This window comes from Gigantopelta aegis, chromosome 11 (genome assembly GCF_016097555.1).
Source record: "Gigantopelta aegis isolate Gae_Host chromosome 11, Gae_host_genome, whole genome shotgun sequence".
In the NCBI taxonomy this organism is placed as follows: Eukaryota; Metazoa; Mollusca; class Gastropoda; order Neomphalida; family Peltospiridae; genus Gigantopelta; species Gigantopelta aegis.
Genome location: NC_054709.1, coordinates 28,737,134 through 28,761,502, shown reverse-complemented (window position 1 = coordinate 28,761,502; position 24,369 = coordinate 28,737,134). Strand labels below are relative to the sequence as shown.

General features: G+C 39.0%; 1 protein-coding gene across 1 annotated transcript; it reads right to left on the bottom strand.

Moving 5' to 3' along the window:
* Positions 1–687: 687 nt before the first annotated feature.
* LOC121385288 (RUN domain-containing protein 3B-like) lies at positions 688–24,273 on the bottom strand. The gene is made up of 10 exons (XM_041515908.1): positions 24,130–24,273; positions 18,363–18,478; positions 17,424–17,554; positions 16,183–16,268; positions 13,429–13,518; positions 11,759–11,839; positions 10,789–10,945; positions 6,573–6,730; positions 4,672–4,833; positions 688–2,087 (listed from the first exon to the last, which is right to left on the bottom strand). The coding sequence occupies exons 1-10, from the start codon at positions 24,219–24,221 to the stop codon at positions 902–904; spliced, it is 2,259 nt and encodes a 752-aa protein (XP_041371842.1). The 5' UTR covers positions 24,222–24,273; the 3' UTR covers positions 688–901.
* Between the last annotated feature and the right edge of the window lie 96 nt (positions 24,274–24,369).

The following is a 24,369-nucleotide window of genomic DNA, read 5'->3' as shown; positions in this document are numbered from 1 at the left end:
AGTTGGAATGAAAGAAAATGATTTTATATGTATTTCGAAATTTATTATTAATACGTTCACACTTACAGAATTTGTTTTTCAGTTTTACGTTTACATGCAAAACTAGGCTTAAGTCAGGGCTTCTAGATTATGGTAGCCCAACTCCCATGGTTAGAGATATTCAATATTGGGCTAGTAAATAACTACTATTTCCATGCCCAACGGCTAGTGAAAAAAAATGGTCAAATGGTGCAGTTGTCTATTTTGTAAATATAAATATCCTGTCCCCAACCCCCACTTCCGAAGTTAGTGTTTTTATGCTCTCTCTCTCTGTCTCTGTCTCTCTCTGTCTGTGTGTGTGTATGTGTCTGTCTGTCTCTGTGTGTGTCTGTCTGTCTCTGTGTCTGTCTGTCTGTCTGTCTGTCTGTCTGTCTGTCTGTCTGTGTGTGTGTGTGTGTGTGTGTGTGTGTGTGTGTGTGTGTGTGTGTGTGTGTGTGTGTGTGTGTGTGTCTGTCTGTCTGTCTGTCTGTCTGTCTGTCTGTCTGTCTGTCTCTCTCTCTCTCTCTCTCTCTCTCTCTCTCTCTCTCTCTCTCTCTCTCTCTCTCTCTCTCTCTCTCTCTCTCTCTCTCTCTCTCTCTCTCTCTCTCTCTCTCTCTCATCTATGATTTTTGCTATTATTTAGAAAAAATTGTATGAACTTAAAGTAAAGTAGGTCTAGTGTCTTTTTAATCGTCTAGTAAATGTTTAAAATCATTGATCCCATGGCTAGTGGATTTTATAAAAATTCTAGAAGCCCTGCTTTAAGTGTTTTGTGAAATTGGTCCTTGGTTATAGCCCTCACATAAAAGGTGAGTGATGATGTATCTTTAAGTAGATTGTTTACGCAGATGTTTACTGAACACAGACTAGCACTAAAACATTATTATTGATCCGTGTTCTTTTGTTCTGGAATGTTTTCAACAACTTCACCGTGAGCCAAAAGTTCTTCTGAAATCGACACGACCGGTGAAGACTCGTCAATATTTTCCATATTTTCATCCGAACTTTTGCCACCGTTCCCGTTTCCCGTGGCTACCATTTCCCATGGATCCTTGTCATCTGATGAACTTGACTCTTCCAACCTCTGAATGTGCACAGGCTCTGAGCCATCGGATGATGAAGATTTGAGCATTTCTTTCAGCGGAGTTTGCAACATTTCTGAAGCAGACGTCTCAGTGATTTCAGCTTCTGATACAGCCTTCTCCTCCTTTCCAGAGGCCTTGCCTTCAGCTTCATGTTTCACTGGGTCTTCTCCCCCGTCTGCTGAACTCTTAGACCCTGATTCATCTAAGTTCTGTTCCAACTCTGAAGTGTTTGTACTTGCTGACTTTTCTATATCCCTTGTTAATTGTGGTTCTTCATCTACAGACGTTTTGCTGTCCTTGGCATTACTTTGTGAATCACTAGTTTCAGAGTCATGGATCTTACTTTTTTCCACAACATCACCACCACCACCATCATTGACATGATGATCATTGCCATCATCATCATCATCATCATCTTCTTCCATAGCTTCAACGGTGGTAAGAGAATAATACTGGTTAACATTCATTCGATCTTGCACATCAGATCCGTCCTTTGCACCAGAATCCAGTTCTTCATCCTCAACGGCATCATCAGAAGAACCACCATCAGCAGCAACTTTCTGCACAGAACCTGACTCCATTTCAGGAGCAGCAGAAGGACTTGCTCCCTGAGAAGGAACAACAGCTACAGCCGTGTCTGGACTTGATGTGTCATGAAACACTTCATCCTTGACATCAGCAGCATCCTTGACGCCAGCAGCAGAAGTACCAGACTCAGGTGCCACTTTCTTTGAAGGACCCGACTCTGGAGTATCGGAAGGCCTTGCTTCTTGGACATTTATCACTGGGCGCTGTCTGTCGTCTGTAGGTTGGTCCGAGTCACTGCTGTGGATGGGAACTTCTGTCAGAGATCCTGCCAGCGGAATCAAACTGTGGGAGTCTTCCTGGCTCGTGAACTGACTAGAAGTATCCGATATCTGACTCCGGCTGTCATTTTGCAGATACGGGTGATGCTGCATTTCTGTGGAACTTGTGACACTGTGTCTGAAATAACATTAAAAACATTACATATTTGAAGTTAACTGTTATGTAAATGGCTAGGAAAGGAAAATTAATGACATGACAATACATTTTATTGAATTAAAAACAGAATTTTTATAAACAACAAAACACGTTTTTATAAGGACTTTTATTGACTTTTGAACAGTTTCCTGAAATTTAAGGACATTTAAGTGTATAAATTTTATAATTCAGAAATCTTGGATTTTTATGGATTTTAAGGACCTGTACGAACCGTTTAAAGTATGATTATGCACAATTAAGGATTTTTGAGCTCCACAATACTAACTGGTCTGAGACCTTAAAAGTGTCATGTAATACTAACAGGTCATTCAGTGAAGTTTTAAAATAAAAGACAAGAGAAATAATGACTTAGAAAACTGTAAATGTGAATTCTGGTTAAGCTGTACTAGTATTTAGGATTTTTGAAACTTGAAATACGATCTGGTCATTCAGCCTATATCTGTGAAGTGTCCTGTAATACTAACTGGTCATTCAGACTATATCTGTGAAGTGTCCTGTAATACTAACTGGTCATTCAGACTATATCTGTGAAATGTCCTGTAATACGAACTGGTCATTCAGACTATATCTGTGAAGTGTCCTGTAATACTAACTGGTCATTCAGACTATATCTGTGAAATGTCCTGTAATACTAACTGGTCATTCAGACTATATCTGTGAAATGTCCTGTAATACTAACTGGTCATTCAGACCATATGTGAAGTGTTCTGTAATACTAACTGCTCATTCAGACTATCTGTGAAGTGTCCTCTAATACTAACTGGTCATTCAGACTACATCTGTGAAGTGTCCTGTAATACGAACTGGTCATTCAGACTATATCTGTGAAGTGTCCTGTAATACTAACTGGTCATTCAGACTATCTGTGAAGTGTCCTGTAATACTAACTGGTCATTCAGACTATATCTGTGAAGTGTCATGTAATACTAACTGGTCATTCAGACTATCTGTGAAGTGTCCTGTAATACTAACTGGTCATTCAGACTTTATCTGTGAAGTGTCCTGTAATACTAACTGGTCATTCAGACTATCTGTGAAGTGTCCTGTAATACTAACTGGTCATTCAGACTATATCTGTGAAGTGTCCTGTAATACTAACTGGTCATTCAGACTATATCTGTGAAGTGTCCTGTATTACGAACTGGTCATTCAGACTATATCTGTGAAGTGTCCTGTAATACGAATTCAGACTATCAGTGTAATGTCCTGTAATACTAATTCAGACTATCAGTGAAATGCCCTGTAATAATAATTCAGACTATCAGTGAAATGCCCTGTAATACTAATTCCGACCATCAGTGAAATGTCCTGTAATAATAATTCAGACTATCAGTGAAATGTCCTGTAATAATAATTCAGACCATCAGTGAAATGCCCTGTAATAATAATTCAGACTATCAGTGAAATGCCCTGTAATACGAATTCAGACTATCAGTGAAATGTCCTGTAATAATAATTCAGACCATCAGTGAAATGTCCTGTAATAATAATTCAGACCATCAGTGAAAATGTCCTGTAATAATAATCCAGACTATCAGTGAAATGTCCTGTAATACTAATTCAGACTATCATTGAAATGTCCTGTAATAATAATTCAGACTATCAGTGAAATGCCCTGTAATACTAATTCAGACCATCAGTGAAAATATCCTGTAATAATCATTCAGACTATCAGTGAAATATCCTGTAATAATAATTCAGACTATCAGTGAAATGCCCTTAATAATAATTCAGACCATCAGTGAAATGTCCTGTAATACTAATTCAGACCATCAGTGAAATGACCTGTAATACTAATTCAGACTATCAATGAAATGTCCTGTAATATTAATCTGTGAAGTGTTCTGCAACACTAACTGGTGTTTCAGAAGTGAAACAAAAAGCAATAGAAATGATGAGTTACCAATACAAAACTGTAATTCTGAATTCGGGTTACACTAGATTTAGTATTTTTGAGCTCTGCTATACCATCTATCATTTAGACTATCTGTGAAGTGTTGAAGTAACAAGCTCAAGAAATGATGAGTTACCAATACAAAACTGTAATTCTAAATTCGGGTTACACTAATTAAAAATTACAATTTTGTATTGGCAACTCAACCTTTTTTAGTAATAGTCTTGGAATAAAGTGTTCCTACTGGCAATAGCTGGTGGTTGAGAACTGGACTCTCACAGTGAGGGTCTCTGGTTTGAATCCCCTCAGTGAAGGTTTATTTTTCTGTTACCAAAAAATTAACCTCCAATGAAGGGATTCGACCACGGTCTCTCAGTTTGAGAATCCAGGGGCCTAATTCACAAAGGTCTCTTCGGCTCTGCTAGACAACAAAGCATCCTCTATTCAAGTCTTTTAACATTGCACTTCGATATCGCAAAGTTGTGAGACTGTAGTGAATTAGGCCCCAGCATTCTACCACTAGCTACTGCTAGTAGAAGCACTTTATCCCAACACTACTACTACTAAGAAATGATGATTTACCAATATAAAACTGTAAGTCTGAATTTGGGTTACAATAGATTTGGGAATTTTGAGCCTTGTTATACTAACTGGTCATTGAGACTATCTGTGAAGTGTCGTTTCAATGAATCCGCATCCCCCGCCATCTCCATCATCTGGATTTCACGAGTGCTGTGCCCATCGGTATGACGCTGCAGTGTCAGCAGTGACAGTCGATGCTGTAGTAGTCGATGTTCTGATTTTGCAGCAGCACTGTGCCAGAAACAAAATCCTTGTTACAGAAAATATTTGTATTTTTAAAAGACATTTCTGAGTTTGTTGCAATTTTTAAGATGTTATTGACTAACAGAGACCTTTTTAATTACATATCAAATATATTTTTTTGCATAAAATATTAGTGGCTGTATATTAAACGTGTTTCTGATTGTTCTAATATTTGTACCAGGTTAAATTTCATTTTATTTCCTAAAATATTATTTTTTCCTACATACGAAATTATTTGAAGACAAAATCCAGTTTGGGCTTCTTACAAATATTAAGACGACCAGAAACACATTGAATATACAGACACTGATATTCTAAACAAGAAAATATGTTTAATTTGTTTAAATATGTTTAATCGTAGAAGTATTTTATGAGTCAGAAACATCTTACAATGCAGCAAACTCAGGAATGTCCCTTTAAAGATTTTCTTAAAACAAAACTAGTAGTATTAAAAAATAGCTAGAAGCAAAAATATTTCATAATAAAAAATGCAGATTTCTTAGAAATTTTTTTGTTAAAAAGAAGCAGTCACCTGTTTTTCGATAGCCAACTTTCTCTTAAATCAGGGCACAGCTGTATAGAAACTAGGGACTTCCCATGCTAGACAAAAATGACACTTTTAAATTAAAAACGGGACCTTTTTTTTTTGTCAGGAGGGGATTGCTGGGCAAAAGAAAATTACCCCCCCCCCCCCTTGTAAAATTTGTTCTGGGCCCCGTTCCATGGACCAATCTTAGCACTAAGATCACCTTAAGTACATTAGGTAGCTATGCATTTAAGATGATCTTAACGCTAAGATAACTTTGTGGAATGGGGCCCGTTCCATGGACCAATCTTAGCACTAAGATCACCTTAAGTACATTAGGTAGCTATGCATTTAAGATGATCTTAACACTAAGATAACTTTATGGAATGGGGCCCGTTCCATGGACCAATCTTAGCACTAAGATCACCTTAAGTACATTAGGTAGCTATGCATTTAAGATGATCTTAACGCTAAGATAACTTTGTGGAATGGGGCCCGTTCCATGGACCAATCTTAGCACTAAGATCACCTTAAGTACATTAGGTAGCTATGCATTTAAGATGATCTTAACGCTAAGATAACTTTGTTCTGGGCCCCGTTCCATGGACCAATCTTAGCACTAAGATCACCTTAAGTACATTAGGTAGCTATGCATTTAAGATGATCTTAATGCTAAGATAACTTTGTGGAATGGGCCCCGTTCCATGGACCAATCTTAGCACTAAGATCACCTTAAGTACATTAGGTAGCTATGCATTTAAGATGATCTTAACGCTAAGATAACTTTGTTCTGGGCCCCGTTCCATGGACCAATCTTAGCACTAAGATCACCTTAAGTACATTAGGTAGCTATGCATTTAAGATGATCTTAATGCTAAGATAACTTTGTGGAATGGGCCCCGTTCCATGGACCAATCTTAGCACTAAGATCACCTTAAGTACATTAGGTAGCTATGCATTTAAGATGATCTTAACGCTAAGATAACTTTGTGGAATGGGGCCCGTTCCATGGACCAATCTTAGCACTAAGATCACCTTAAGTACATTAGGTAGCTATGCATTTAAGATGATCTTAACGCTAAGATAACTTTGTGGAATGGGGCCCTGGCAGACTCATTTTTTATTTGCAAATTAAAATAAATCAATGTTTTTGTTAAGAATTGTCCTTAAAAGCTTCACAAATTGTTAAACTGAAGCTCACAGTTGGCCCTGAAGTTCTAAGATGACGTTCTCGAGCTGTCGATGTTCACGTTGACCTGTGACCTCGACACGATGAAGCTGATCAAACAATGACTGCTGCTGACCCTGTAGTTCTTTGTTCTGCTGGTCGCGGAGACGAACCAGTTCTTCCAAGTAGCCCTTAACACAAAAGAAAGGAATGTTTGTTTTATGGACACCCCAGCACATTCATTTCTCAATTTACTAAGAAAAAAAAGAAGAATGTTAATGACACCCTGCAACATTGTTTACTTAATGGTTAGTATAAAAAGAAAGGAATGTGTGTCAATGACACCCCAGCACATTGTTTACTCAGAAGTTAGTATATAAAAAGAAAGGAATGTGTCTTTATGTCAGCCCATCACATTGTTTACTCACAAATTAAGAGAAAAAGAAAGGCAGTTTTGTTAATGGCACCCCAGCACATTGTTTCCTCAGTTACTACCAGAGATCTAACATAATATATATATACATATTTATTTTTTTTCATTTTTATTTGATCTTGCATTCACATAGTACATACATAAAATGTGGTTATAATTACAATATATATGTGAGAGATAAAAAAATGTAAACATACTCCAATATCATAAGATATATTTATGACTGTATCTAACATCATTGTGACACTTTAGTCTAGAGAGGAAAACAATGTTTTGTTTTAATACCAAACTAGATATCAACAGCTGACAACCAGCTTTGTTATAAAATCTGCTTTGTTTCACATCACCACAGATGTACTGCATGTCTATTTTAATGGTTACAAACTCAGCATAATCCCTTTAAATCATGACCTTTCAAATATTATATAATCGTCATGCTAACAGTTCAATCGTTTAGCAACACCACTAGAGCACACTGATCAATTAATAATTGGTCACTGGATGTCAAACAGTTGGTTATTTCGTAGTCTTACAGAAAACCCGCTACAAGAAATCTTTTATATGCATTTTCCCACAGACGGGACAACACATACCATAACCTTTGTTATACCAGTCCTTGGGCAATGGTTGTGATGGTACAGTATATACAAAAGCATTTTGAGAGTACTGCTAACGTAACACAAGTCCTATACCAGGCCGAACACATTTTAAACACTCCTAAGTTTAAGGGCCACAACTCTGTGAAAAATACTTAAATTGTCACAAAAGTCAAACTTGATCTGTAACAGTACATGATAAATCTATACACAAAATTTTATCTCAATACCTTGAGGCATTGTGAAACAAACGTCTGTAAAACACTATATGGAACAGATGGCCAGACAGACAGAGAAGGATGGACTCCAGGGGACTATATGGAACAGATGGCCAGACAGACAGAAGGATGGACTCCATGGGACTATATGGAACAGATGGCCAGACAGACAGACAGAAGGATGGACTCCAGGGGACTATATGGAACAGATGGCCAGACAGACAGACAGAAGGATGGACTCCAGGGGACTATATGGAACAGATGGCCAGACAGACAGACAGAAGGATGGACTCCAGGGGACTATATGGAACAGATGGCCAGACAGACAGAGAAGGATGGACTCCAGGGGACTATATGGAACAGATGGCCAGACAGACAGACAGAGAAGGATGGACTCCAGGGGACTATATGGAACAGATGGCCAGACAGACAGACAGAGAAGGATGGACTCCAGGAGACTATATGGAACAGATGGTCAGACAGAAAGACAGAGAAGGATGGACTCCAGGGGACTAAAAAGTTAAAGTTTGTTTTTGTTTTATGACACTACTAGAGCACATTCGCTATTGGATGTCAACAATTTGGTAATTCTGACGTCATCAGAGAAAACCCGCAACATTTTTCCACTAGCAAAAAAATATCTTTTATATGCACTTTCCCACAGACAGGAAAACACACACCACGGCCTTCGACCATTTGTGGACCAAGTGTCAAAATTACCAAATGTTTGACATCCAATAGCTGATGATTAATTAATCAATGTGCTCTAGTGGTTTCGTTAAACAAAACAAATAAACTTTTGTGCAAAGGTTGGAATGAGAAACAACCCAATTTGTTGAATGGATCCACTGAGGTGGTTCGATCCTGTGACATAAGCACCTTAGGCGAACGCTCAACCAACTGAACTAAATCCCACCCCAGGTGACTAATAAAGAAGGGCTCACACTCGTACAAAAATCTGTCATCCAATTGTTACAAGGTGGTTATTTTAAGGAACATTTTTTTTAGCCAAAGACTAAATATTGTAGCCACTTAGTATAAAAATTATCAATTGGCTGATTTGGCCATGGACAGGGTGAACCCTGATAAAACAGACACTGCTTGCCACACTATGTGGTACAGACAGATAGACAGAAGAATGGAGAGCAGGGAACTGATAAAGCCGACATCTGCTACACTATGTGGGACAGATGGATAGACAGAAGGATGGAGAGCAGGGAACTGATAACGCCGACGTCTGCTACACTATGTGGGATGGATACATAGACAGACGGATGGAAGGAAGGAAGGAAATGTTTTATTTAACGATATTGAGAGAGGAAACCCGCTGTCACCACTTCATGGGCTACTCTCTTCTATTAGCAGCAAGGGATCTTTTATATGCACCATCCCATAGACAGGACAGCACAGCCTTTGATATACCAGTCGTGGTGCACTGGCTGGAGCGAGAAATAGCCCAATGGGTCCACCGATGGGGATCGATCTCAGACCGACTGCGCATCAAGCAAACGCTTTACCACTGGGCTACGTCTCGCCCCCAGACGGATGGAGAGCCAGGAACTGATAAAGCCGATGTCTGCTACACTATGTGGGACAGACGGATAGACAGAAGGATGGAGAGCCAGGAACTGATAAAGCCGACGTCTGCTACACTATGTGGGACAGACGGATAGACAGAAGAATGGAGAGCAGGGAACTGATAAAGCCGACATCTGCTACACTATGTGGGACAGATGGATAGACAGAAGGATGGAGAGCAGGGAACTGATAACGCCGACATCTGCTACACTATGTGGGATGGATACATAGACAGACGGATGGAAGGAAGGAAGGAAATGTTTTATTTAACGATATTGAGAGAGGAAACCCGCTGTCACCACTTCATGGGCTACTCTCTTCTATTAGCAGCAAGGGATCTTTTATATGCACCATCCCATAGACAGGACAGCACAGCCTTTGATATACCAGTCGTGGTGCACTGGCTGGAGCGAGAAATAGCCCAATGGGTCCACCGATGGGGATCGATCTCAGACCGACTGCGCATCAAGCAAACGCTTTACCACTGGGCTACGTCTCGCCCCCAGACGGATGGAGAGCCAGGAACTGATAAAGCCGATGTCTGCTACACTATGTGGGACAGACGGATAGACAGAAGGATGGAGAGCCAGGAACTGATAAAGCCGACGTCTGCTACACTATGTGGGACAGACGGATAGACAGAAGGATGGAGAGCAGGGAACTGATAAAGCCGACGTCTGCTACACTATATGGGACAGACGGATAGACAGAAGGATGGATAGCAGGGAACTGATAAAGCCGACGTCTGCTATACTATGTGGGACAGACGGATAAACAGAAGGATGGAGAGCAGGGAACGGATAAAGCTGACGTCTGCTACACTATGTGGGACAGACGGATAGACAGAAGGATGGAGAGCAGGGAACCGATAAAGCCGACGTCTGCTACACTATGTGGGACAGACGGATGGAGAGCCAGGAACCGATAAAGCAGACGTCTGCTACACTATGTGGGACAGACGGACAGACAGAAGGATGGAGAGCAGGGAACTGATAAAGCCGACGTCTGCTACACTATATGGGACAGACGGATAGACAGAAGGATGGATAGCAGGGAACTGATAAAGCCGACGTCTGCTACACTATGTGGGACAGACGGATAGACAGAAGGATGGAGAGCAGGGAACTGATAACGCCGACGTCTGCTACACTATGTAGGACAGACGGATAGACAGAAGGATGGATAGCAGGGAACTGATAAAGCCAACGTCTGCTACACTATGTGGGACAGACAGATAGACAGAAGGATGGAGAGCAGGGAACTAATAAAGCTGACGTCTGCTACACTATGTGGGACAGACGGATGGAAGGAAGGATGGATAGCAGGGAACTGATAAAGCTGACATCTGCTACACTATGTGGGACAGACAGATAGACAGAAGGATGGAGAGCAGGGAACTGATAAAGCCGACGTCTGCTACTTGCCTTTTGCTCCACGATGCTTCTGTACTTCTGCTGCAGTGCGGCCAACTTCATCTTCGTCCCGGTCACCTCGTCCACATCCTCACTCATGATGCTCGAACTGAGGCTCGAGTTGGACAACTCGCGCATCTCCTCGAGGTCATGTGACACACTCTCGCTACTGGAAGGAAGGAAATGTTTTATTTAACAATGCACTCAACACATTTTATTGACGGTCATATGGCATCAGACATATGGTTATAGACCACACAGATATTGAGAGATGAAAGCCGCTGTCGCCACTTCATGGGATACTATTTTCGATTAGCAGCAAGGGATCTTTTATATGCACCAGCCCACATCAATTTTCATCGCGCTTGTTTTTTATTGGACATATGGCATTGGTGACCTGGTCATAACCTAGAAGCAGCCATTCGTATGTCTTGAAATTAACACATGTACTTGTGTTAACAAGTATGTGTAATTATAAATAACAAAAAAAGAAGAAAAAAGAAATGTTTTATTTAACGACGCACTCAACACATTTTATTTACAGTTATATGGCATATGGTTAAGGACCACACAGATTTTGAGAGGAAACCTGCTGTCGCCACTACATGGGCTACTCTTTCCGATTAGCAGCAAGGCATCTTTTATTTGCACTTCCCACAGGCAGGATAGCACAAACCATGGCCTTTGTTGAACCAGTTATGGATCACTGGTGGGTGCAAGTGGTTTACACCTACCCACTGAGCCTTGCAGAGCACTCACTCAGGGTTTGGAGTCGGTATCTGGAGTAAAAATCCCATGCCTCGACTGGGATCCGAACCCAGTACCTACCAGCCTGTAGACCGATGGCCTAACCAAGACGCCACCGAGGCCGGTCAGCCATGTACTTGTGTTAACAAGTATGTGTAATTATAAACAACAAATGGTGTTCTTACCAATGGGTGTGTAAAAAAAACACTTTTAATATAGCTGGCTTGGTACAAACCTTTGGTGGAATTTGAGAAATGGTGTATAATCCACAGCTAGTGGTCCCAGGAGGTCAGAGTTTTCTCCCTTTAGACAGAAGCTGAAATGTGAAATCATTATATTACAATTGTTAGTTCCTGTGTGACTTTTTAGTAACAATCACTTAAGTTTAATCATTTAAGCAACATGTTATACAGTGTACGTACATCATGTAGTGTGTAAAGTAATGGTTAAAAAAAAAAACTTTAACAGATGAACATATTTTATACTGTCTGATAAATACAAAGTACCTTGAAACACAAAATCAACTGTACAAAAGTTAGAAGTTTTATTTTACTTTGTTCAACGACACGATTACAGCAGGGGTGGGACATAGCCCAGTGGTACAGTGCTCGCTCAATGTGCAGTCGGTGTGGGATCGATCCCCATCGGTGGACCCATATTTCTTGTTCCAGCCAGTGCACCACGACTGGTATATTAAAGGCTGTGGTATGTACTACCTGTCTGTGGGATGGTGCATATAAAAGATCCCTTGCTGCTAATTGAAAAAGAGTAGCCCATAAAGTGGCGACAGCAGGTTTCTACTCTCAGTATCTGTGTGGTCCTTAACCATATGTCGGATGCCTCATTACCGTAAATAAAATGTGTTGAGCGCGTCGTTAAATAAAACATTTCTTTCTTTCTTTCCATTACCACACAATGATTAATTAATCATTGGCTATTGGATGTTAAACACTTAGTAATTCTAACTTCATAGTTTTAGAGAGGAAACCCGCTACCAGTAGCAAGGGATTGTTTATATGCATGTTCCCAGATAAGACAGCACATACCATGACCTTTGATATACCAGTCGTGGTGCACTGTTTGGTATGAGGAAAAAAACAGTCATCGAATGGGTCCACTGAGGTGATTCGAACCTATGGCATTAGGAACCTAAGGCAGGGTTTATAGCCTTAAAGACCAAACAAATTCAAATACTTTCAAAGAGTTTTATCAAAGACAACAGAATGTGATAAAAATACAAAATCTGTTCATTTACGTTGCTGTCCATGGCAACAAAAATTGAGGGGTTTTTTTACGTGTATCATGACAGATTAAATATTGTAACTGGAAAATATAAAGTGCATGCAGCTGTAAAAGATATCATCTCTGCTTTGGCTATGATTTGTGAGAATTTAAAGACTTTTAAAGACTTTTATTACAATTCAAAGACTTAAAAAATAATGTTTTTAAATTCAAACTTTCAAGGAAGGAAATGTTTTATTTAACGATGCACTCACCACATTTTATTTACGGTTATATGGCGTCGGACATATGGTTAAGGATCGCACAGATATTGAGGAAGAAAACCCACTGTCACCACTTCATGGGCTACTCTTTTCGATTAGCAGCAAGGGATCTTTTATATACACCATCCCACAGACAGGATAATACATACCACAGCCTTTGTTACACCAATTGTGGAGCACTGGCTGGAACGAGAAATAGCCCAATGGGTCCACCGACGGGGATCGATCCTAGACCGACCGTGCATCAAGTGAACACTTTACTACTAGGCTACATCCCGCACAAGAAATTTAAAGACTGCTATGAATCCTGCAAAGGTGACCACTCAACCCACTGAGCTGAACTGTAGAAATGTACAGCAAAAATTACATTCTCTCTACAACCGATCAACCAACATCTCACCTGAAATCTATGGCATTAAGTCCAAGTAAAATGCCACACAAAACATTGGCATCATCGGATAACATTATTGCACCATCCTTGTAAAATTTTCTGAAAAAAAACAAAAACATATATAAAAACAAACTAAAAATTGAACGGAATGAATGAATTTAATTATTCTTGTATTGGAATGGCTGGATGGACAGATGGACAGATGTTTCTAAAAAGTAACTTTAAAACAATCAGTGACCAAGTTCAGATGGATGGATGGATGATGGATGGATGGATGGATGGATCTGTTGGTGGATTATGGGATGGAATGTTTTCTGAACAGAAACTTTAAAACAATCACTGATCAAGTTCAGTTGGATGAATGGATGGATGGATGGATGGAGAATGAATAAATGGATGGATGGATGGAAGAATGAATGGACAAATGGATGGATGGATGTACATTGATGGATGGATGGATGCATGGATAGAAGGATGCATGCATGGCTGGATGGATGGACAGATGGATGGATCTGTGGGTGGATTATGGGATTGAATGTTTTCTGAACAGAAACTTTAAAACAATCACTGATCAAGTTCAGTTGGATGAATGGATGGATGGATGGATGGAGAATGAATAAATGGATGGATGGATGAATAGAAGAATGAATGGATGGATGAATGAATAGACAAATGGATGGATGGATGTAAATTGATGGATGGATGAATGGATGGATGGATAGAAGGATGCATGCATGGCTGGCTGGCTGGCTGGCTGGATGGACAGATGGATGGATCTGTGGGTGGATTATGGGATTGAATATTTTCTGAACAGAAACTTTAAAATAAGCACTGATCAAGTTCAGCTGAATGAATGGAATGGATGGATGGACGGACGAGAAGGATGGATGAAGAATGGATCGACAGATGGAAGTATGAATGGATAAATGGATGAATAAGTGTATGGACAGAAGAATAATTCTTGAATCAGTGATTGGATAGATGCATAAACGTATTATTCCAGAATGAGTGGATAGATGAATAATTGATTTTTTTTTTTAAATAAATCTCAAACACTTCCTGAAAACAATCACATATAACACACAATAAATAACCTTTATCAGATAACAGCATACCACTTTCCTCATAAAACTTCCTGAAAATAGAAATTGCGATTGTTGATTCACTTCCTGGTTAACTGAATCACCTATTAATTCAGACAAAAATTGGTATGGCATTTTTTCCTGTATAGGACAGTTTGAAAAATTACCTTTGTTAGGAGGTCTGCCAAAATTATTTTCTTTCATTAATTTTTATGGGTGGCAAAAATCTCCCACTGTCTTTTATGACATTTAAATTTCTGAAACAATCAACTTCCTGTTTGTTTGTTTGTTGGTTTATACTTATTTCTGAGCTTGTATCCAAGTAAGGTTCAAGCACGTTGTCCTGGGCAAACACCTCAGTTGTCTGTCCAGAACAGTGGGTTAGTGGTTAGCTGTTAGTAGTTAGTAAGAAAAAAGTTGGTGTAGGTGGCCTTACACCTACCAACCCAATGAGTCGTTAAACTGGCTTTGGGTGGGAGTCGGTACCGGCCCGGTACTTAACAGCCTTTAGTCCAATGTCTTAACTACTAAAAAAAATACCGGCCTCGGTGGCTTCATAGTTAGGCCACCAGTCTACAGGCTGGTAGGTACTGGGTTCGGATCCCAGTCGAGGCATGGGATTTTTAATCCAGATACCAACTCCAAACCCTGAGTGAGTGCTCCGCAAGGCTCAATGGGTAGGTGTAAACCACTTGCACCGACCAGTGATCCATAACTGGTTCAACAAAGGCCATGGTTTGTGCTATCCTGCCTGTGGGAAGCGCAAATAAAATATCCCTTGCTGCCTGTCGTAAAAGAGTAGCCTATGTGGCAACAGCGGGTTTCCTCTAAAAAAACAGTGTCAGAATGACCATATGTTTGACGTCCAATAGCCGATAAGATAAAAAAATCTATGTGCTCTAGTGGCGTCGTTAAATAAAACAAAACTTTACTTTTTTAACAACTAAAACCACCGAAGCTTGTCCACTTGCCAGGAACATGTGTCTTTAGGTGAAGTCAAGTCAACTGTTCAAACAAAGTGTCCGGCAATATAAGTCAAGTAGTGTTGTGGTATGGGGTCCAATACAAAATAAAATGGCTACTATTTATCTACCCAAAGAAAAAGAGGTAGATCTTCTTTTTGTGTATTAGGATCGATCCCCATTGGTGGACCGATTGGGTTATTTCTCGTTCCAGACAGTGCTCCACAACTGGTGTAACAAAGGCTGTGGTATGTACTAGCCTGTCTGTGGGATGGTGCATATAAAAGATCCCTTGCTGCTAATCGAAAAAAGTAGCCCATGAAGTGGCGACAGCAGGTTTTCTCTCTCAATATCTGTGTGGTCCTTAACCATATGTCTGACGCCATATAACTGGAAATAAAATGTGTTGAGTGCATTGTTAAATAAACAAAAAACGTTTTGTGTATTTGATCAAAATAAATATTTAGGATTAATTTACTATTAAAACATGTTCTGAGCCCTTACATATGAACCACTGTAAATAGATGAATTGATTCCCTTGTCCAATGCTCAGACACTGGCCTTGCCCGAGACTAAACACGGGATAGACGTGCTTGAACCATGTTTGGATAGCGGCATGTTAATAAATTTACTCAACTCAACTCGTATGGATGAATTTTTAAAAACATGCTTTTCAATTCTAGATTATGGCCTGGTGAAAGTAACAAGCAGATGCTAACCGTGTTAGTTTTGGCTGTTTTAACGCTGCCGAAATGTACTCCGATAACCTCTTTTCCATTAAAGCACAGCGGATAAATGCTCTGCCCTAAAACGAGAAACATTCCACATCACACACAAAAGCAATAATTAAACTTAGTGATTTCCCTAGAAATTAGGCAAGGCATGGTAGACCAAACACTTTGGGGGCATTTTCACCATTTTCGGGGCACTTGTTTTTCATTGATTGAAATAAACATTAATGTAATTTATGTGCTTGCATTAATAAATGAATGGCAAAAGATATAAAATGCATATTTTATTAATTAATAATACCTTTTTTTGGTGTTTTATAAAGGCAATTTTACAATGAAATACTGAAAAAGGCTTGTTTAATCTCAGGGCAGCATGGCATTGATTAAGGCAAGATGGTGCTAGACTAATGAGGCATGGTGCTGCACCATGCTAAAACAAGCTAGGGAAAACACTAAATTAAACTGACTGGAAGAATTATGTATGACTATTGAATGAAAAAGACAGAAGACCTATGTAAGATATTTATTGAAGACCTAAGTACCAAAAGGAGATAAACTTTTATAACATTGTATCCAACTAATTGATCCTAATAGGGGAAAGTTCCAGAAGAATAATAGTTCAAAATAAAATAATTGCTAAATTTTGATCCAAATTGTTTTCAAAATGGGAGCAGAGGGTGAAATTTATCTTTTTTTCTTTTATTTAAAAATACCACACATAAAGTATCGTATATTTTTAAAGGACAAACAAAATAATTTATCTAATAAAATGGGAAGAGGGGAAGCTGAAACTTTTAAAATTTATTTATGGCCTAAATAAGGGACACATCCATATACTCTTTATGCTTGTTAAGTATTTAATAAATTGATCAGATATTAGATAATGAATGGCCACAAACTATTTAAATGGGCTGGGGACACTTTTCAACCAGTGTTTAAAATCCGCACTTTTTGTAACCAGTTCGTATCAGAGAAGTTTATTGCTTAAATGGATTGTCTATCTATACACCTTGCAACATTATACTTCACCTCCACTCAGGGAACATTTTCTTTTCAAAATATTGATTAGCGATATTTCTAGTCAATTAAAAATTGATTAGTAACTATGTTTTAATTTTCTAAAATTGTGCAGTGATCTCTGAATATTGTGTAGCGAATTGTGATGCGATACTGAACAAAATGTTCCCTGTTCCCCCATGGTCTCTTATAAGTTATATATATATATATACCTTGGCGGCCGGTGACTTGATATTTTCAATTGCTCCAATACTGGATATACAGCTGTTGGGGATGCGGTGACATGCTGTGGCAATGTAATTCCAAAAATTTGAATCCACACCACCATACCATGTTTTCTGAGCTGAAAATGTAATTCCAAAATGTGAATTCACACCACCATATCATGTTTTCTGAGCTGAAAATGTAATTCCAAAAATGTGAGGGGCGGGACGTAGCCTAGTGGTAAAAGTGCCCACTCATTCCTGGGATCGATCCCAGTCGGTGGACCCACTGGGCTATTTCTTGTTCCAGCTAGTGAGGTCCTTAACCATATAAATGTAAATAAAATGTGTTGAGTGCATTGTTAAATAAAATATTTCCTTTCCTTTCCAAAAATGTGAATCTACACCACCATACCATATTTTCTGAGCTGAAAATGAAGACTAGGCTCATTTGTTTAACAACACCCCACACTACTGAGTTAATACTGTCTAAGACTCGAACAGACACATGACATGTCAGCACATACCAAATGTTTGACATCCAACAGCTGATGATTAGTTATTTAATTAATGTTCTCTAGCGGCATCGTTATACAAAACAAACTTTAACTGATCTAGGACCCAGTTTATCATTTTATGATATATGAACTTAAACTTAACATACACAGGGTTAGCTCTGCAACTCGCCAAATTTGAATTTTAAACACAACGGACAAATTTCATTTTATATGGGTGAAATGATCGATATTTTGTTAAAAATAATGTAGGTTTTTGTAGTTTTTGGAATTTAATCAATCATCTGACGAAATTTTCCACACACCGAAAGCTAACCCTGCATACATAAAGCTAAATGTACAAGTTGACAGTGCTTCCAGAAAAATAATACCTCTATACCGTATCTCATTTTTCGACTTCAGAAAATTCAAACAAAAACAACAAAGAACTCACGCTTGATGTGATGGAGCAGAACTTGTTCCATTACAGCACAGAAGTTGAGAAATTCCTCACAGTCATCGTCTATATTTACAAAGCATGCTCGATCAATTAAATTCTTAATGGCAAATCTGAAATATAAGATTCAAATATCAAATCCTCAGCAGGGCTTCTAAATTATGGTAGCCCCACTCCCGTGGATAGTGATATTCTATGTTGGGCTAGTAAATAACTACTATTTCCATGCCCGACAGCTAGTGAAAAAACAAATTGTCAAATGTTGTAGTTAAGTCTATTTTGTAAATATGAATATCCTGTCCCCACCACTACCACCAATATTAGTTTTTTTAAGCTCTATCTCCCTCTTTAGGTGACATATCTGATTATTGTTATTATTTAGTCAAATTATATTAACTTAAAGTAAAGTAGGGCTAGTGAATTTTTAATCGTGGCTAGTAAGTTTTTTTAATCACTTGATATGGCTAGTGGATTTTAAAAAAAGTCTAGAAGCTCTGCTCAGGGTACGATGTTTCACACGAACAGCTGTTTTGTCTGTGTGTTGGTTACTGTAAAGAACTTTATTTTCATGGGCCCTTGCAACTTTTATGCAAAACAAAAATCACTACATTTGTGGAATTATATTTTTTGTGCATTCTTGATTATTTTAAACTGAAAAATAAATGAACATTATATTTTCCAATAATAATTTTAATTAAAAACATCAATTTCAGTGTGTGCACAACAACCATTCATTCAGGCCTCTGAGGATTAAAAATTTGCGTAAACCATTTACACAAAAACAAATGCAGGCAACCTATTTTGTTTTTAGGTAATCCATCATGAACATGTAAATGTTGTCATAAATTCAATACGTAAATGAAAAATGGGTTACGCAAACTATACTTATGCGAGCGACGTGCAAACGAAACTACTGCTCTCGCAATTTTCAGAGGTTTGTAATTGCATTATTACTGATTGAGCAAGTGTTAAGCAAGATGGCTATTGGAAAATCTACCAGTGACTCCAGTGTACCCATGATTTATTGCCCCTGATTTAACACCAACTTCATTTCCATGGACTGTTTGCATTTCTGTTTAATTCCCTTGATTTACATGCTATCTGACAAACACATTTCTCAACAGATCTCTACTGAGCCACGTTATAATCCTCTTAATGTTATCACCATCAGTCCAGTCTGAAACTGACCTTTGTGCCGTAATTAACCTGTTGACTGGTACAAACTAAAAATAGAAGTGTATTATGTATACTGGTACAGGTAGATATCTGCTGTATGTCACTTTGTAATGATTTAATACATCATAAATTAACTAAATAAATAACAGTTTTATTGTGTTGTTGTTGTTGGGTTTTAATATTTTCAAATAAACATGTGTCATTATTTTGATATAAACAAGTTACATACAGCACCCTCACTATAACAACAACTCAATTTAATGTAAGTGTTAAGTGTTTCTGCCAGAAATAAATGTGTGGGTATGGCACTATAGTAGTGTCGGAAATAGAATAAAACTGATTTTCGTCGATTATGTCTTTCATATTAAACTGACAGGTAAATATTGTGTATATATATATTTAATGATACTCTACCTAATTTTGCATTTACATGTTTGGGCTCTCATTGATGTACAAGGTGGTGTTTACTCTTGAAATTAAAAGAAAGATGTTAGTAAACAGGTGATTTGTGCACTTTATTGGAACAGACTATAACACATTTTCATTGAAATATACTCTTCAAAAAAAGAAACGCAAAAGGGTACAAATGGGTTATAACTCCGATTTTATGTTTCCTACCGGTTCATGCTTTGTGAATATAAGGTCATTGCATGTCCCAAACACATTCCCACGGTTACATTCGATAAAACGCAACTACTGTACAATAAAGTTCCAAAATGTGAATATTCGCAAAAACGCAGCCACGTGCAAACCATGTCACCACTGCACGTGCGTTGTCTGCACGTGCAACATGAACACCGACAGTATAAAAGTGCAGGGTGTTCGCTTGCCTGGCCTCTGTATCTGGCCGACAGTTGACAATCCAGGACATGCCACGTCTCAGTGAACCGCAGAGAAACAATGCCATCGGCCGACTAGACGCAGGCGAATCCAGAACGGCCGTTGCCAGGGCATTCCATGTGTCCCCAAGCACCATCTCCAGACTGTGGGACCGTTACCAGCAACATGGATCAACACGTGACCTCCCTAGATCCGGTCGACCACGGGTCACTACCCCCGGGCAGGACCGCTACATCCGGGTACGCCACCTTCGGGAACGATTGACTACTGCCACCTCCACAGCCGCAGCAATACCAGGTTTGCGCAGGATATCCGACCAGACCGTACGGAACCGCCTACGTGAGGTAGGAATTCGTGCCAGACGTCCAGTTCGAGGTGTCATCTTAACATCACAACACCGTCGACTCCGACTGCAGTGGTGCCAGATTCATCGACAATGGCCTCAACTACGATGGAGACAGGTGTGGTTCAGTGACGAGTCCCGATTTCTGCTCCGACGTCATGATGGAAGATGTCGCGTGTATAGGCGTCGTGGTGAACGTTATGCGGCAAACTGCGTGCAGGAAGTGGACAGATTCGGCGGGGGTAGTGTCATGGTGTGGGCAGCCATCTCACACACTGGCAAAACTGACCTGGTCCACGTGCAGGGCAACCTGAATGCACAGGGCTACATTGACCAGATCCTCCGGCCACACATCGTTCCAGTTATGGCCAACGCCAACGCAGTGTTCCAACATGACAACGCCAGGCCTCGCACAGCACGTCTCACAACAGCTTTCCTACAGAACAACAACATTAATGTCCTTCTTTGGCCATCGATATCACCGGATTTGAACCCAATTGAGCATCTGTGGGACGAGTTGGACCGACGCCTCCGACAGCGACAACCACAGCCCCAGACCCTGCCCGAGCTGGCAGCAGCCTTGCAGGCCGAGTGGGCCACCATCCCCCGGGACGTCATCCGTACTCTGGTTGCTTCAATGGGCAGGCGGTGCCAGGCAGTTGTCAACACACGCGGAGGCCACACCCGGTATTGACTCCAGATGACCTTGACCTTGGTGGTGTGTCCTATCACTTACTCACAATGGACTAGAGTGAATTGTGAACAATCCTGCAACATTTGGTAATTATCGGACTCACCATTCAATAATTAAATCAATTCTCCAAATGTTACGACAATGTGGTTTTGCGTTTCTTCTTTTGAAGAGTATATATGTCAATTTCATTGCCATTGCAGTATGTGAGGGACTGTCTCTGATGACGGTTTACCCCATCCCTTTCCAAAACAAAATATCTGTATACATTTCTAAGTAACTTTTGAGTAAAACCTGTCAAGGACCATTCTGAGTGTGTGATCTATCAGGGCTCACCCTGGATCAAAAATACCTGTAGCCAAAATATTAGCCAAATGGATTTTTTTTTTAGCCATATTGAAAATGCTTTAGCCAAATTTGTTTTACGCAGTAGGGGCCTACTGTATAGAGTATTTATATATGAATATGGATCTTTTTCAGCTAATTGTGTACAAACTGGAATAAATAGGAATAACAAAACCTCAATGGAGGTAGGGGCAGTTAATATATTACTTCAATTTTTTAGCGGGAGTGGGGTGGGGTGGGGTGGGGATGGGGTTATGCATTATCTTCAGAGTTTGAAGCCAGTACCCCATACACCCACCCCCACTTCTAAGGCCTATGACATTAAATTAACAAACATAGAGAAATATGGGGGTGGGTGGATGTTTATGGAGTGTGTTGGGGGTTTTTTGTTCCTTTTTTTTCAAATAAAAATTTAGTTTTTATAAGTGACCCATCAATTCCCCACCCCAAACAAATTTCATAATTTGTGCCATGTTGTTGCTGTTGATTTCAGCGTTGATACTGACTTCACAGTATACTCTATTTATTAAAAAAAAAAAAACGTTAATAAAATTAAAAGTTACAGTCTTTTTAAAATCCAGCTAACTTATTAAATGTCACCTCACAGTCTTACAAATTTATAGCTAAAATTATCTAACAAATATGATTATTGTAAACTAATTTTATTCTGTGTACATTTAACTGCAATTTGTATAAATACTGCATGTCCATTTCCCGTGATCTGCATGCGTGCTCTCGACTATGGGTACGAAATTAACAAAGACAAAGGAATAAACAAAAACTGCAGTTAGGTATTCATTGATGCGAACAACTATTGTTTTTCTACAAATTTATATCAAGATTTACTTTTGCGTAATCATATTGTTTAATGTCCGCAACGATGTCTCTTGACACGCGGGTGTCAGCTGACTGAAGCGTGACGTATATATTCGCGCCGAGAGCTGCCCTCAGTTCAGCCAACGAACGATCTTCCTAACGTTCGCGAACTATTTGATTGGTGTTCGTCGTTTTCGCTCGGTTTTGCTGAACTCAGAGAATGTCTTTCGGCCCTGAACTGGCATGTGTATTAAAAATGACACGCATTGTCGGGCTGTTTTTATTACTTTGGTTCAAAGACTTTACAAAGTAAAAATAACAAGTTACAGATCTTCCAGACATTGCTGTCATACATGTTGAATGCATGCCGTTAAAATTAATAACCGTGATTATTAAAATAAGCAAACATTATAAGGTCTACGCTGAATTCTGCATGACACCATTTCTTGTCACCGGTCGCGAGATCGCAATTACGCGAATTGAATATTTGGTATTATTATTATGTTTGAGGTGTCGGATAGATTATGTAACAGTTTGTTCACATCAGAAGACAGAAAATGGCTTAGCCAAAACTTTAGCCACTTGCAAATTTTATTAGCCATTTTTTGTAAAAATTAGCCAATGGCTAATTTGGCTACCGACAGCGCGAGCCCTGATCTATTATACCGGTATTAAAGGTGCTATCTCCAAGTTGCATGACAGCTATTGCAAAAGACTACATTGTCAACTATATGCCCATAAATGATTATAACAAAATAATTTTATCTACTAGTAGAAAGTACATTTTTATTGGAGAATTTTTTTTTATCACAAATAGATGCTCACATATAACTATGATATAGCACCTTTAAGTGGTTGCAAGATTCTGTAAATTTTTAATGTATTTATATTGAATTTATATTCACTAAATATGCTGATAATAATTAATAATTTATGCTGCAATTCAAAATACTCAGTTAACTTGCAGTTTTAAATTAAAAGTTTGTTTAAGGGTAAATGAAACTGACACATGTAGATCAAAATGTGTTATAGTCTGTTCCAATAAACTTTATAAAGGTCACAAATCACTTGTTTACTGACATCTTTCTATTACTTTCAAGAGTAAACACCACCTTCTACATCAACGAGAGCCAAAACAAGTAAATGCTAAATTAGGTAGAGTATCATTAAATAGATATTTATAAAATATTTACCAGTTAGTTTAATATGAAATAAATAATCGACGAAAATCATTTTTATTCTATTTCTGACACTACTTGTAACTTTAGTCTTTAGACTTTGGTTAAATGGAAGTGAATATTATTTACAATCATACAATGTGTGTGATGAATGCAACCGCAGTCAACAGGGGGTAGGGGGTATGGGGGGGGGGGGGGCTTCCCTAGAAAGAAGCTGGGTTAGGCTTATTGTTAGGGTTAAGAAAATCATGCAGTAATAATATTAAGAGTCACTAATTTTGTTAACCACAGTTTGTGATTTTTTTTCTTCCCTTCGCTTCGGACAAGAAGTTATTCAACAAAGAACACCAAAACATCGCAGGTTACGTAAATTACCTGCACACACAGACTAAATTACGTCTGATGACATCAAGCTGTCGGTTTGCAAGCTTTATGTTGGGCAAATTACGATTTCTGGTCTCTTCCATGATAATGATTCAGTCAGTCTGTCAAAATCTTTGTAAATAAACTCGTGATCGTTTCCGCTATCTGTAACAAATATCTGCAATTGTTACGCTTCATATAGAGCTAGAGACCAGTCGAATAAGTTGAATCATGACCTTGACCTTTGAAAAA